This window comes from Schistocerca nitens, chromosome 9 (genome assembly GCF_023898315.1).
Source record: "Schistocerca nitens isolate TAMUIC-IGC-003100 chromosome 9, iqSchNite1.1, whole genome shotgun sequence".
Lineage (NCBI taxonomy): Eukaryota > Metazoa > Arthropoda > Insecta > Orthoptera > Acrididae > Schistocerca > Schistocerca nitens.
In genome coordinates, this window is record NC_064622.1 from 246,069,265 (window position 1) to 246,085,822 (window position 16,558).

The 16,558-nt window shown below is 39.0% G+C and overlaps 1 protein-coding gene across 4 annotated transcripts in view; it reads right to left on the reverse strand.

The window, feature by feature from the left end:
• Positions 1-16,558, reverse strand: part of LOC126203420 (uncharacterized) — a 501,622-nt gene that overhangs the window by 42,596 nt on the left and 442,468 nt on the right. For all 4 annotated transcript variants that reach the window (XM_049937727.1, XM_049937726.1, XM_049937728.1 and 1 more), the window contains one exon: positions 14,642-14,769. In XM_049937727.1, coding sequence (XP_049793684.1) covers positions 14,642-14,769 — 128 coding nt within the window. The remainder of the gene's footprint in view (positions 1-14,641; positions 14,770-16,558) is intronic.

Consider the following 16,558-nt stretch of genomic DNA (forward strand, 5'->3'; position numbering starts at 1 on the left):
AATGAAAAACAGTGGTGAGACTGTTCCTATGTCAGCTACAGACAGTGTGGAACATTCCCAAAAACACGCCAGACATGTTCCCCAAGGGAGGGGAAAAAGAATAGGAAGAGGTTCAACATGCAGCATGGAAGGGGAAAGATGCTGCAAAGACTGGGGCCCCATGGTAGATTACTCCCCTGTGTGAGCAACAATTGTTAAGTACCAACTTCTACACCTTTTGCAATGAACTAGTTTTAGATAGAGAAAGCAACGCAAATGGTATGTGTGTTTCATTAAGACCACTGTTGTTAATTTACTTCAATGAAATGAAATACATTTGTGACAAAAATAAGCATTTCCTTGGAGTCACAAGACAGGTTTAAAATACCTTCACTGATTTCAGAAATAACCTCACAGAAAAGTAGGCCTCTTGAAAGAAGTCTATAAGGCAGGGAAGAGTTGTGTAAATCAACACTGTAGGTGACCACCAATAAAATATTGGTTCTACAACATCTTTTATTGTCAGTTATTAGTCACTGTCTACTATTGTCAGTTATTAGTCACTGTCTATTATTGTCAGTTCAGGGTGTATACGGGGACAAGAAAAAAAAATCCCGGATATCCCGTTTAAAAAAATATGCTATTTCCCGGGTGAAAATACACTTTTTCCATGCTAAGTGACGGTAGGTTTTCCATAGATTTTCCCTCAGAACTGTAGAACTTATCAATTCTTTTAACGGTTAATGTTTTATACACTCGCGTAGAACTTCCCGGAAAAAAAAATAAAGATGGGGGAGAAAAGTTTTGGAAAGACTTTTAATGAAAAAAAGGAGAGAAGTTTTGGAAAGACCTTTGATTTGCAACAACATATACGCTGCATGTTTTCGTATTACGAAAGTATAAATTTTAATTGTGCCAAACACAGTGCATTAGTTTCCGGAGCGTTGAAACCGAGCTTGCGATGTCCTTTTGTAAGCGAATCATATCTCATGCCACGTGAGCTCTCCAGCGGATGACAGCAGATATTCAGAACATAGGACACGTGTTAGTGTCGTCAATAGCAAGATCACTAGTTAAGTAGCGCGAACACACAAAGAGGAAAAGTTAACAGTTGACATTAATATACATAGTATAGCTACAAGAAAAGCTAAGCTTTCACATGTAATATTGATCTTTTTTGCGTGTCTTATTCTTTAAGATACATCACACAAATGTGCCAGTAAATTTAAAATTATGACATAAATGCCTGGGCTCAAAATTCTTGTAAGTGGATGGTACTCAAAGTGTTCAGTTTTAAATGATCTGTGATTTAGAAATTCATCTCACATTCTCACATGTAACATAATTCATCTTGCGTAAAAAGAAATTTACTTTGAAAGTAACACTTTTTGAACCACCTTTCGCAACACTATCCGGGGACTTTTAGAAATAGGTTCGATTTACCAGTTGCTAGACAGCGCCAGAAAACAGGCATTATTGCGCATAAATAGCTGCAGTGATGTAGGAAGCCCGCATGTTCATGTGCATAAAGTACTGAGAGAGCTTACATTACACTATAAAAGAAACAGGGAATCAGAGGATACTCCCAAGAGCATCGAAATTTCGTAAACCATACTAAAATGTATAATTCTGCTTGAAGTGCATATTGGTTTTTTCCAGATTCACAATGAAATAGGTCCCATCAGATATTAAGCTTTTCAGTGTGGTTTTCGGAATGTAAATTTTTTTGGAGTACCAATACTCTACGATCTCAATTTTGGTTCTTTATTATAACATAATGCCATACGTGGCAGAAGATGATAATGTACACTTGAAATTCAGCGAACAGTTGGAAATAGCCAATAGTGTGGAATGAAACACTTCGTTTCAAATAAAATGATTGCCTTAGCGGAAAGATTAATAAAGCCAAATTTCTTTAGCAAACTTGCAAAAATAACTTCATTGTTCTGCAAGACGATTAATGCTTGACTGCTAATAACTTGGAAATAAAATAAAATCAGAAAACTGAAACTAATAATACATTTTTGCCCTCCCTCCGTAATTATGCGAATGTATTTTAATTCACTTGATAGCTCCCAGAAACGGAAATCTGTTTTGTTTTCATTTGACATGGGAGCTGTAAACGAAGAGAAGCAGCGAAATCACTCAACGCAAACACGGGGGAGAGTAATGCCCTCCCCACTACTACTCTGCGCATGCACGAATTTGGCAGCTAGGGCGGGAGCGAGAAAAAGTTTTCTCGTTTGCATCTGGCTGCTTGCTGCTACTGCCGATACAGCTAACAGCCACACTTCAAGTAGCAGAAAGCGGGAGTAGGTACTCATATGCGAGTCAACTGCACATGCACATCAGCCCACTGGCAAGTGGTCATACGAACCAAATGTGAACAGTTGTGGTGTAATGCTCATAGCAAGCAGTTTATTGTTATGAAGAATTACATAGTCTTCTCCCTACGGCCTTTGACATATTTTTGCTATTTGCAGACACTTGTGCATGCTCGGTGTTTTGTTGTCGTAAATTGTGCGTTTCCTTTGCCACTAAAGTTTTATTTTTTTCCCTCTCGTTTATATTTTATTCTGCAGTATCATTCTCCAGTAGCAGGATACAGTAATATTCTTCGTCAGACAATCAATTCATACCAGTCAAAATTACAAAAATTTAACTGAAAGCTAAAACAATGAAAAATTCCCGGAATTCCGAAAAATTCCCGGGTTTTTCCCGGTTTTCTCCTGGATGAAAAAATTCCCGTGTTTTTCCCGGTTTTCTCCCGGATGAAAAAATTCCCGGGTTTTTCCCGGATTTCCCGGGTTGTATACACCCTGCGGTTATTAGTCACCGTCTATTATTTTACAGGTATTATATGACTTTTCTTCCAAGAAATATATAAGTACATAGCATACAAACCGCCAGTGACTGCCACAATTTTCTTCTTTTTATCGTCCATACTTAAATATATAAATTATTTTCGAAGTTCCAAAATGTACTAGAATAAATAAAATGTCTATAAAATGCCCCATTGCACAATATACATGTGGTGAGACAGTTGCAATTCCTGAAATCCATCGCCCATGGCCTCTGGCCTCACGAGGAGCACCGCAGTCCTAGGTCCTTGGATAAACCACGAAAACCTGTTGTATTATGCCACACACAAACAGACCCAGACTGCAGACAGATCGGTGAGACTAGATCCGATGAGCAGGGCTTGCACATTAGTGGGAAATGATGGGCTTTAGATTGACAGGCCCAATCCATTGAAGATACCCACAGAAATGACCTGTGGTTTTGGCCTGTCATGGAAGTCCACTCCTGTGGCCAGCTAGTCAAGTGTCACAGACACCATGTTGATGAAATGAGACTGCACTGGTCAATCCATGCAACAGATAACTTGTGCAAATACTCTCAGAATCAATACTAATGAGGATAGGTAGCAACTCACTGTAAACATGCTCACTGAGCCACAGACAGGCATGTAAAAAAGACAATCACATTCTCACAATTAAATTTTCGACCATAGCCTTTGTCAGAAAACAAGAGCTTACACCCATTCACACAGTCACTCGGACATAACTCATGGATACATGACCACCATCTCTGGCCACGGCGTCAACAATCTCTGAGAATCGAATCCGAACAAACCACTCCTCCCACCTTCCTGCCTCTTACTGCTAGCTGCTAGGCTAGTGGCAAGAAGTGGTGACAGCACTGACTGCAAGCTAAGGGGAGTGGTAGGAAAGGGAGAAGCAGTAAGAATGAGGGAGTAGGGAAGTGGCACACATTTTCAGCTGTGCCCAGCCAGTGACGAAGCATGACATCTCAGTAAACAAACCACTTCATCTACTGAGACAAAAACGAGATTTTTCAAGGTTTTTTTGTCCCCCCCCCCCCCAAAACTTACCCTGGTATTTCCCTGACACGTTTGAAATTCCCTCTTTTCAAAAACTTGTGGCAACCCTGACTCAAGATTTACTGGCAGATTAAAACTGTGTGCTGGACCGAGACTTGAACTCGGGACATACGCCTTTCGCAGCCAAGTGCTCTACCGACTGAGCTACCCAGGCATAACTCACAACCCATCCTCACAGCTTTACCTTCGCCGGAAGTTCAGAAGGTATGAAACAAAGTACTGACATAAGTAAAGCAGTGAGGATGGGTTGTGAGTCATGCTTAGGTGGCTCAGTCTGTGAGCACTTGCCTGTGAAAAGAAAAGGTCCTGAGTTTGAGTCTCGGTCCAGCACATAGTTTTAATCTGTCCAGCACACAGCTTTAATCTTTCAAGAAATATCAGTGTACACTCCACTGCGGAGTGAAAATTTCATTCTCGTTCAAGATTTTTTTTACCAGTGGATTAAAATCTTAGAAAAATCTTTGGACTTGTGAAACAGTGCATGTATCAAACCAGAAGTATGCCCAGCCCTGTACAAAATGATATACTGTTTGATCAAGCATCTAATCCTGTGGCACACAGTGTCCACAACAGTGGACAGCTGTTAATGGTGCACCTTTGACATTTTGAATCATTCCTGAGGCTGCTAATGCACACATTCCAATGCGGAGAGTACTCCCTAGTGGCCCTGTGCACTGTTTGCATTTGCAGCCTTATAACTGATTGAAAACAACATGGAAGTGAATATTAAAAGTGTCCACTACAGTGGAAATCATGCACCACAGAGTTGTATCGACGACCATGCAGAAAATTAATCTAACGCAAAAACTGCTGCAGATATAACTGTCAGAAAAAAGTCACCTCATTCCTAACCATTAGAAAATGTTTTACGGCATTTTCTTCAAAAACTGCTATGCTACCTTGCACAAAATTTATTTTCAGACGAAACAGGCTTAAGTTTGTCAATTTTTGTACAGGGTCGAAAAGTTGATAGTGTCTTGTCGTGCACACATTGTATCACAGTTGTTCTGCTTATTTCTGCCAGTCACACTTAACATGGATTGGTTATTGCAACATTTCATGCCACAATTACTGATGATTTCTTCTTAAAATAAACAATGACAAGAATTTTAAGGTAAGAAACAATAACAATATATGTACTTTTCAAAAGTTTATTGTTTGTTGTGAAATTCGTACAGTGTTCATGCAGTGCTAATTCATTACACTGTTACCTCCTCCTTGTTTTGTTTCAGATTGCATTTCATTTCCAATATCACTTGGAAAATTTTCAATTATTTTAAAACAATATGTTCACTTAGCTGATCGGTAAGTTAGATTTAACCACAGATCAGGGTTCCCAATAAATTGGGTATATTTTGGTTCTTCAATTAATCGGTCAAATGACTCATTAATTAGTCAAATTAATTAAATTGTCAGTTGGTTCTTTTGGTATCTTAGGATGCTGCTGTTTGTCAAATCAATGGATGCCAAAGAGCTAGGCTATTCTAGCATGCTGATGACTGTAGTTTGGGATTCATTATAAAGATACTTTCATATTTTATATTAGGCAACTGTATTTTTGTCTGTGTATTATTTCGCACTATATTCCAGTGTGGTAGATAACATGGTTGTTGCATGTTACTTTGCAACTACTCTTAAGAAGCTCAATAATGCACAGTCTTGTGCTGCTGTTAAATTAGGCAAAAATATTTTACTGTCCAGACGTCATTTGACAAGTAATCTTCTTCAACAGCAGTATCTGGACATGGAGAAATCTGGAGAATTTCCTACGTTTTGAAGCTGCTACTACACAGGAACCATGTGATCATGTCTTGTTTGTTATTAGCAACCTAAATTTTTGTACGAATCAAAAAGTTTATCTACATAATATAAACAACTTATACATTATTCCACATACTATTTAATATTTTGTTCAGAAGTTATTTTTCATATGTTTGCATATACAGTCTCATAAAGATGTGCGCATGCATGCACACACACGTATCTTTAGAGAGAGAGAGAGAGAGAGAGAGAGAGAGAGAGAGAGAGAGATAGAGATTTATTCATACATGCATGAGACTGTATTTGCAAACATATGAAAAATAACACACACACAAAATAATAAAAAAATATGAAGAAATTTAAAAAAACCAGAGGTACACCTGTAGGCATGTCACCCTAATGTTGCCGTCAGGCTTGTGTGCTCTCAGGACACAGTAGGCTACACCTGATCAGTCATCACCTGAGCCAACAAAAATCTACATTGCTATGGAAATCTCATGTCAAAATTATGGTAGAGTAAAAGGTGGGAACCAGAATGAAAATTGCTCCTATCATAGCACAAACAATGCTAATATTTCCTGGGCAGAGTTAGGGAGGTAAAAGAAGGGAACTAGATTTCTGACTCATCTGGCAGCTTCAAAGATATTTAAATCAAAACATCTTGACGTATTTTCACTTTTCTATGACTCAACCCTACATCACCAGTGCAATACGCTCTCCTAGCTGGAAGGTGGTGGAACACCTGCATCTTGCAATTTACAGGTTAGTAAACAATATAAAGGGTGTATTAAAAAGAATCATCTGATTTAAAAAAATCATAACTATTATGTTATTTGAGATATGTGCATGAAGAATGTACTGTTGGAAAAAGCGAACTCCCGAGTCTTACATGATTCCCACCAGGTAGCAGCAGTGTGTGCCCACTTCAGTTCTAGTAAAAATGGTGTTGAGACAACAGAAAGCATGTTGCAAGTCTGTAAAAACTGTTCAGCGTGACTTTTGTACACCGTATCTTAAGGATCCTCCCACAGGAAAGGCATTAGACGATGGCATGTATGATTCTGAGAAACAGATGGTTTGTGTGAAGGCAAATCGCAAGGCCATCCCCGCATGTCTGACACAGATGTAAAACACATCTGCCACAGTTTCACAATGAGTCCGCAGAAATCCGTTCACCGTGCAGCTCGACAGCTCAACATGCCCCCGATGTCTGTCTGGCATGTGTTGCATCAAAGTTTACATATGAAACCACACAGAATTCAGCTACTGTGAAAGTGACAAACAACAACATGTGACAATCAGTAATTTTTTTCTTGCCGAGATGGAGGATGACAGTTTTCTTCCACGCTTAGTGTTAAGTGACGATGCAACATTCCATTTAAGTGGAAAGGTGAACTGTGAGAATGTGGGGTATGGAACAACCTCTTTAAATTATACAACATGAGAGGGACTCTCCAAAATTTAATATGTTTTGTGCAGTTTCGCGGGAAAAAGTGTATAGTCCATTGTTCTTTGACGAGAACACTGTTATACGAAGCACATACCTTGATATGCTTGAGAACTTTCTTTTCCCACAGCTGGAGACTGACTCGAACAACACACTGGCGTCTGGAAGTGTGGGGATTTTTAAATCGAAGGATCACTGAACAATGGATCGGTCACACTGGACCAAATGATTTAGTCTTACATTACTGGCCTCCAAGGTCACCGGACCTGATTGTATGAAATTATTTCTTGTGGGGGGTTTCTAAAATACTTTCTTTATGTGCCTCCATTACCAACAACAATGAATGAGCTGAGACATCACATAACAGCAGCTGTGGGAGCTGTAACTCAAGACATGCATGCCGTGCATGTCAAGGGGGCATATTGAACTGCTAAGAAAAGGTATGAAAAAAAAAATACAATTTTGTGTTCTGTTTTACGGTAAGTCTTTTCATGGGGGAAGTCTCGTCAGAGAGGTCCACCGCATGAGTGTCTATGGAAGTGTAAAGTTTTGGGGGGGAGTTGATTTTATCCCCTGAGGGTCCATTTCTCCCCCAAACCACTGCCTGTTGCATATGTTGTGAGGGTTGTGCTTCAAGAGAGTGGGATGCATCTACAGTAGGAAGTATCTATTTTGGGATGCATACATCCTGAATTTCAATGACAAATTATGTCATTTTGCATGTTGTTGTGGTCTTCAGTCCTGAGACCGGCTTGATGCAGCTCCCCATGCCACCCCATCCCGCGCAAGCCCCTTCATCTCCCAGTACCTACTGCAACCCACATCACTCCGAATCTGCCCAGTGCATTGATCTCCCGGTCTCCCTCTACGATTTTTACCCTCCACGCTGCCCTCCAATGCTAAATTTGTGATCCCTTGATGCCTCAAAACATGTCCTACCAACCGATCCCTTCTTCTAGTCAAGTTGTGCCACAAACTTCTCTTCTCCCCAATCCTATTCAATACCTCCTCATTAGTTACGTGATCTACCCATTTTATCTTCAGCATTCTTCTGTAGCACCACATTTCGAAAGCTTCTATTCTCTTCTTGTCCAAACTATTTATCGTCCATGTTTCACTTCCATACATGGCTACACTCCATACAAATACTTTCAGAAACGACGTCCTGAGACTTAAATCTATAGTCGATGTTAACAAATTTCTCTTCTTCAGAAACGATTTCCTTGCCATTGCCAGTCTACATTTTATATCCTCTCTACTTCGACCATCATCAGTTATTTTGCTCCCCAAATATCAAAACTCCTTTACTACTTTAAGTGTCTCATTTCCTAATCTAATCCCCTTAGCATCACCCGATTTAATTTGACTACATTCCATTATCCTCGTTTTGCTTTTGTTGATGTTCATCTTATATTGCATATAACATGTTATTTTACTTCACACAATGCATTACATTACATGACATGGTGTAGTGATTAGAGAATATCCAAGTAAATTCTGAAACCACACAACCTTCTACCACCTCGAACACACAATGTTTTAAAGATAAGTGTGAGAGAGCCTATTTACTGTGCAACACATCTGTCTGTGCAGGATTGACATTTGTCATGGGAGGACAAGAGCTGCTCAGACGAGCTGCACCAACAAGTGTTTGCCGGTTGCACCTTGGAAGCTGTATTAAAAGGACAAGGAGTGTTTGTGTAATATTCTATTGTTTATGGTACTGTGATAATTGTTAAAGAGACAGATGAAGCATGGATTGAATATAGACTTTTACTTTATTCATGGCCGGCCACGGTGGTCTAGCGGTTCTAGGCGCGCAGTCCGGAACCGCGCGACTGCTACGGTCGCAGGTTCGAATCCTGCCTCGGGCATGGATGTGTGTGATGTCCTTAGGTTAGTTAGGTTTAAGTAGTTCTGGGTTCTAGGGGACTGATGACCACAGATGTTAAGTCCAATAGTGCTCAGAACCATTTGATTCATGTTTGGGACTCGCCAAAGGTGAGACATGTTAATAATTTGCGGTGGTTATTAAACCAACCATGATATAAATGTATATTAATAGAGTCTAATGTTTGATGACTCCGTTGGCTTAACAGAGTTTAAGTGTTTATACAAGAAAAGGTTAAGCAGTTTCCAACTGAAATGAAAATATATCATGATTGAACTGAAAGTTTTCTACAAGTACCCAATTATTTCAAAAGTAGAGTCTTTTAAATTCCTATAACCAGCAATAGTCTTCCTTGAAGAAGATTTTGGGAGATCAACGTAGCTGATTATCCAGAGAAGAGGATCGGCTACACCCGCCACGTAAATCAACTGATGAGAGAGAGGTATGAATTGTGAATGCAATCCAGTTTCGCACCACTCCTTGTGTCGTCAAAATGTTAGAATGGGTGCTAATACTAACAAGTAAAAAGGTGTAGATCTGTCAAGATGTTTTGTTTTAAATGTCTTTGAAGCTGCCAGGTAAGTCAGAAAGCTAGTTATCTCCCCTTGCAGCCCTAACTCTGCTCAAGACATATTCGCCTTTTCTATGCTGTGATAGGAGCGTTTTTCATTCTGGCAATGAAATGATTAAAGTTGGTCTCAAATATGCAAAATTCTCCTAATAACACACTTCTGTCAGCAATGGGTAATTTAGTTAATGTCAGCAACTCTCTTAAAAACAAAGAATCAGTAGCAATATAATTAATTTGGTGGAAAAAAAAGCTACTAAGATAACAACAAAACTACAAGGCAACAGAAGAACTAACCAGTTCTCAGCTTCAAGATGTGAAATTGAAAGTATTGCTGTTGTAATACTTCAAAACAGAAAATTCCAACTCCAATAAATTACGAAATAGAACTGCCAGCCATCATTTTACCTTCAAGACGTAACATTCTTAGTACTGCTGATAGAAGCATATAAAAGTGAAAGTGATAAAATTATCCTAACTTTCAGAACTATTAGTTCCTTCCTCAATGAGGACAGAATCATAGATCGTGGAGTTAAAATAGGAAGGCTAGGCCATTTACAACCTAGGATGAGAGGCACCATTTTATCCCTACCCAGAGTTGCCACTCCTGTAATCATCCTGGATGAAAAACCTGCACTATGCATGCATCCACTCAGTACTACCTGCTCCAATCCCACCACAGATACATCCTACAAGCACATTCTTTGTTGACTAACTTGTGTCCACTGAGTAGCATTTAATATGAGAATTAACATTACTAAATCGGCTGAGCACACAATGGGCACATGGGAAATTGAGACTTTCCAGACACCCATTTCCCAATTGCTCAACATTCTTTACAGCACAGCTAGAGCTGCCTTCTTGGTGGCTCATTGTAACTGTAGGCAGAGTGGTCTCCCTGAGAGTGCAACGAGTGATGTTCTTCAGCAACTGCAGCTATCCTGCTCGTTGAATAATAATAAGCGGCAACCATATGCTATTTATTGAACATCTATTATTTGACTTCACTCAATCTTACACAGATGTGTGAAGTAGGAAGCATACCAAGTACTTGCACAAAGAAATAATTTTTGGAAGCAGTAAACACTTTCTTTAAAAGTCTTTTTGTCAAAAACTCCATGACTGGAGTGTAACAACTAGTCATAAAACAGATTACTCCAAACAGCAAACATCAGTGAGAATATTCATCAGCTTTACTTTTTTTTAAATTTCTTTACTGAAAACAAGCCTCTCACAAAAACATGTCCTTGTGAACATACTGCGAAAATTAATGATGAAAATTCTAATAACACATTTTAAAAATCTTCCAATGCAAAACCCCTCCTTCACATTTTGGGTGAACTGGAATTCAACGAGGTCCAAACAAATTTCAGGAGGCATCTTTACAATGCTCACTGAAAAATGAGGTGCAACAACATTCAAAATAAATTCAAACTGATTTAAGTCACTAAACTTATCATTAAAGTTTTTTCTTAGTTGACATAGTGACAAATCACTCAAAATGTCCGAAGTGGGCTCTTTATTCAGGTGCTTAGCTAGGTCACATCAGGTGAGATCATTAAGAAAGACAATCAATATCTAACACCAATGGAATAGTCTTTAAACTCTTGCTGGTTTCCCTTTCACATTCTTTAATAGTACTATGTCTTAATGGAAGTTTAAAAAATAATAAAAATAAATGAATACTTTATTTACCAAATTATTAGATGAATTTTTTTTCCAAATTCGTCATTCGTAAAATACAGGATCATGTTGTATACGCACATTGAACTATTGCTGATGAAGTCGACAGTTTTACATTGTTTTGTACAGTACATAGGGGTAGTCTTAATTTACAGATGAAGCTTTGGCTATTGAGGTTACATGCAGACTTATTTCGAAAAATTCGAAATAGCAGGGCTCGACAAATGATACTCGTGTTCCAGCAAGCACTTGTTATACCACTGATATACCTTGAACAATCACATGAAATGAATTGCGCAGCACTAGAGTGCACGTCATTTATGTTGGCGGCCGAGTTTAGGTGCGTTCTGCACATCTGACGTCACAAAACACAGTCAGCCAATGAACAGTGAATGACGTTGCCAGATCTCGACTGCAGTGCAGAGCACGGACGAGTGTCTTCAGTTTTAGAAACGCTCCGTCATAAATAAAGTAATAGAACAAAAGCAATGTCTTGACAGCAGACTTTCTTTTATAGAAAGTTTGGAAAAAGCATTCTTTATGCCTATTGCTTCATATTCGATTAATTAATTAAACCAAACAAGCAATAAGCCTCGTAATTCAGGCGATAGCAAGGAAAGGTGTTTGTATCAATCTCACGAACCGTTTTTCGCAATAAAGAACAGTGGTAATTGTTTATTTCCTATTGTACTTCGACAGAGCATGAGCAATTGATAGTCATGCCAACAGTGTTTGTCAGTATTTTGCGTGACGTGTTAAGAGTCCTCATGGAGTTACATTGGCAAGTGAGCTGCGTTAGCGTAACGGTTAAGGTGTTGGGCTATTAAGTGAAAGATTATGAGTTCAAACCTTGTGCGATGCTTAATATTTTCCTTATTTAAATACAATATCAAAGTGTCTTACTTCATGAATTTTATTCGTTTGAATGCAATTTTTTGAAATTTCTAGTGCTTTGTCTCTTCATTAACCCTTTCGCTGCTGCAGACACGTGCTCCCCGCATTCCGCGCTGTACGCGATTTTGTCATCACTGCACTGCTCGCCTGTGCAGACACATGGTGTTCCCACTGCTTTGACACTCTCATCATTCAATTTCACAAAAACTATGTGGCCAGAAAATTTGATTTTTACACATCTTCTTGACTGATACCTTCCCCCCATAAATGACTTAATTTTGTTTCGATGTTCAACGCAGTTATTGCGCAGCATTAAATGTAGTAAACCATTGCACGAAATTCTGAAGAGTTTGCAGAGGTAAAAGTCCATAGCGTATACTTTCCGTATGGTCGATTTTAATTGCCACGTACAGTGCGGAATGCAGGGAGCACGTCTTTGTAGCAGCGAAAGGGTTAACGCGGCCGTGGTGGCTTTATTTCATGAACTGCGCGCTCCCCCCCTAAACATAAGCTTGCGAACTATGCTATATTATGGCGCTGCTGCTCTTGGAGCATGCATCGTGTGCAACTGGCAACGCAGCAATCTCCCGCGTCTGGGTGGGCATGCGCGAGCCGCCAAGATAAAAGAATTGAACTATAGTGCAAGAGATACATGGGAAACTATGAACTAGCCACTACAACAGTCTATTGCTCTGATTAAAATGTATCAATTTTGAAAAACCCAGGAGGAAATACAATTAAATTCCATCATCTTCCAAACTTTGGTTGTATCTGAAAAGATATGCAATAAATGTTCCCATAAATGTATGGATATTGTATACAAACATCGCTCTGTAAGTAAAAGTAACATACATGAAAAGAAGCTTATTTGGTTACGAGAAACTGTAGTGATTTACTAAGCAGACTGCAAAGGAGAGATTCGGTTGCAGTTCACGTATTTGAGTACTGGGTAAAAATGTTACCAGCTTTTAATCGGCTTTAGGAAATGATGGTGACGTTCAGTTGAAACAAGAAGGAAAATAATGCAGAATGAAATGGCCAACAAAGAAAATACATCATATTAAACTGACTGTAATTGTTATCATGAGAATAAATTAAGGTGGAAAGACCTTTCATGGAGATAGTACTCAAGACAGGCAGTACGGAAGGATTGGAAGGTGACCAGTGACACCAGATTGACAGAGCAGCTATAATGATTGCACAGAGGGGAGCGGTAAGTGAGCTGCAAATCACATGTTGCCAACCAGCCCCAGAGCTACAATATTTCTGAACCGGGCAAAAACTTGATTTTTTAACGGAAATCAACTTACGATTCATTCAGAAACCAACTAAGGATGTGTTTAAAAACGTTCAAAACCTAACTGGGTCGCGTTTCAAAGTGATATGAATAATTGATGGACCAACATGCTCTGGATGCCAGGCACTTTGCGAAACAAGGTTTTTTCTTCAAGAATATAAATTTGGCACCCGGGGGCAGATACCTCGGTTGAGTCATGGGTCAGGGAGTCAGGCAATAACCTATAGAACTGTACGCCTTCACTGAGTAGTCATAGGCAGGTGTGGGTAAATGCCTTGCAAATGCAACAGAGCAAGAAGTGAATGTAGTGCAGTAAGGCCTACTCACAGGAAGCCTAATCTACATGTGCCTGCCTGTGAGTGAGCTGCAGGCACTCGTGGGCACCCATGTCCCATGGGACACAGCTAAAACAACCTGTCCTAATTGAACTGTGCCCACCTTTTTTAATCACCCCAACCAACCAAAACTAGTCTCCAACACTAGAATTAGAAATGCTTTAAAGCAGAAAATTCTATCAGCAGTACTGCAAATATCATTTCCTGATTGGTAAAGATTGCCCAGCCATAAAATTATCAAATACTGTTCAGCTGAACTTAGTACATTACAAAGTTACTTATGTAATGAATCATGTCCTGCTGGTATTTTCCAAGACAGACTTAAATACATTGCTATGAAATAATTGTAAAAAATTACCGCCGGCATATAAATTCTGTCTGCGCACATGCGTTCTTGTGTGTGTGTTAGTGTGTGTGTGTGGCGAGGGGGGGGGGGGGGGCGGCTTCAAAGTGATTATTGAGGATATCACACATAACAGAATTTATGAACAATTAGAAGATTATAAAAAGTTCTTAGTATTTAACATCTTACTCTTCAGAAACAGCTGTTAACTGTACACACTGTTTTTACGATGACATGTGAATCAATAAATAAAAAATTTTTCCCAAAGTGGAAATATTTTATAACCTGGTTAAGACTTCCAATAGTGTAAACCATGAAACCTTGCATTTTAATATAACAATAGTTTAGTTTATATCATAAATAATTATAAGTGTTGTTGTAAATTAATATTTCATAACTTGAATTCATTGTTTTCTTTTTCAATAAAATCTACATCTTTGACTTCTTCCCATATCCCAGAGATCTCTCTCTATGCGGGAGCCACCAAACATGACTAATCTAATGTAAAACTAATTAATTAAATCAATGACAACACTTACAATGCTGAGGAGAGGGTGCCTTAGTGATTCACCAAGTTGCTTTTCAATAAGTTTCTTGCCAACCAACATAGCCACCCACGGCGGAGTGACAGAATCAAGGAACTTGGAAATAGTTTCTGAATCTAAGCCTGGAATTGAAATCAATAGTTGTAATTCTTGAATAACTGGAAACAATCTGTAATTTATGAATCATAATGCACCAACTCAATTTTTGAACAACAGGAAACAAATCTGGATGGCATGAAAGTGTTCTCAACTTGACTTGCCAGATCGTTTGAATGCCATTGCACTTCACACAATAATTATCACACAGTCAGGCATTGTAACAGCTCAATTTTTGTGACGTCACACATTAAATTTATTTTATAGAATGAAGCAGAAGCATATGAGGTATTGGTGTTCCAGAGTCTAATAATTTTAAATGAAAATCATTCCCGTTTCCTTATCCACTGTATGTCTAATTGCCTTTCAAAACTTCATGATGGCACAGTAATTAAATCAAGAAAATGGCTATTTCTTATCAGCTCTCTCTCCTATTATTACAACTTTAAATGTCAAATAAAAATCTCATTTTCCTCCTCAACCAGTCCAGCCATATAGAAATTCATCTATCTATGAATGATTTTGAATCCCATTTAAAGGCTGGAAGACTGTAATCATCTACCTACGATGTAAACCAGATATTCAACATGACAGCTTAGGTAATGACGTGCATCCTTAGATGCTCAAATGAGCCTTCAAAACCAATAGCTTCATATTTAAGGAAAATATGCATTGTGGTTCCCTTCAATGTTTCATGAAGATACAAAAGAGGGAGGGAGGAGAAGGATGTGAATGAACAACCACCACCACCATAATCACAACCATCACCATCATCAAAAATTGTATATTACCTGGCAAAGTGAACTAGTTATACAGCCAGTGGGGCAACATTGTCTGTTTTATGTCTGAGAATTATGGAGGGGAGGTGTACCCCTTAGTGGAGTGCTGACAAGTTATGGGTCTTTATGCACCACTGAATCAAAGGCTCGTTTAGACCAAGAACAGAGAAAGGATGTACAGTATCTCTCACCTTTACTGCTTAGGATGCTTCACTGCCAATATCCATAAAACTACCTTCCCCGGTGATGTCGCTATTTTCCACAGCAGTACTTGTTGAGTCATTGTCTGCTGTTCCAGTTTCAGATAACAATGCTGACACTATTTCAGAATCTAGAATTATCCATATTACACTTTCAGTTTCCTGTCCCTCAAGGTATCTCTCCTCCAGTAGTGATCACCTCTCTCTCTCTCTCTCTCTCTCTTGTGTGGTACACAGCATTTCAAGTCCTCTAATGTCACAACAGCAAAAACTAATAACACGCTAGCGCGAAAGCAAACTGACTGCACAGTCTAGTGGTTAGCATTTATGGCTAGCATCAGCAAGGTCCTGTGTTTGATTACTGGTGACCACCTTTTTCTGGTGGAGAGGTCTGGAAGGAGGTTCACTCACAGTTGTGTGGGCAACTGAAAAGCTACTTGCAGTTACATTTTCGGGTCAGAGACCCAGACGCCTGATGGATTATAACCATGGATCTTATTCTCTGTGAGTTTCCACAGAACATTTGTATAGGATTTAGGTCTAGACAGTATGGCGGCAGAAGGTAGGGAACTATTTTCTTCCAAATTTTCAATCGAGTCAAGACAAGATTAGTGCTCATTAATTAATTAATGTCAACAATTTGGGTTTTCTCATCTCTATGTACTTTTAATTTTTTTTCTGTCCATTTTGGCATGATAATCTCAGGTTCTTCTGTTGTAGTCACAACAGAGGAGAAGCAACCACAAAAAAGAACTATGCATTCACAACAATGAAATGTTGTCAGGCACTTCGTTTCACAATACTTGTCAGACACTGTTACTTTGCAGTATTTATTC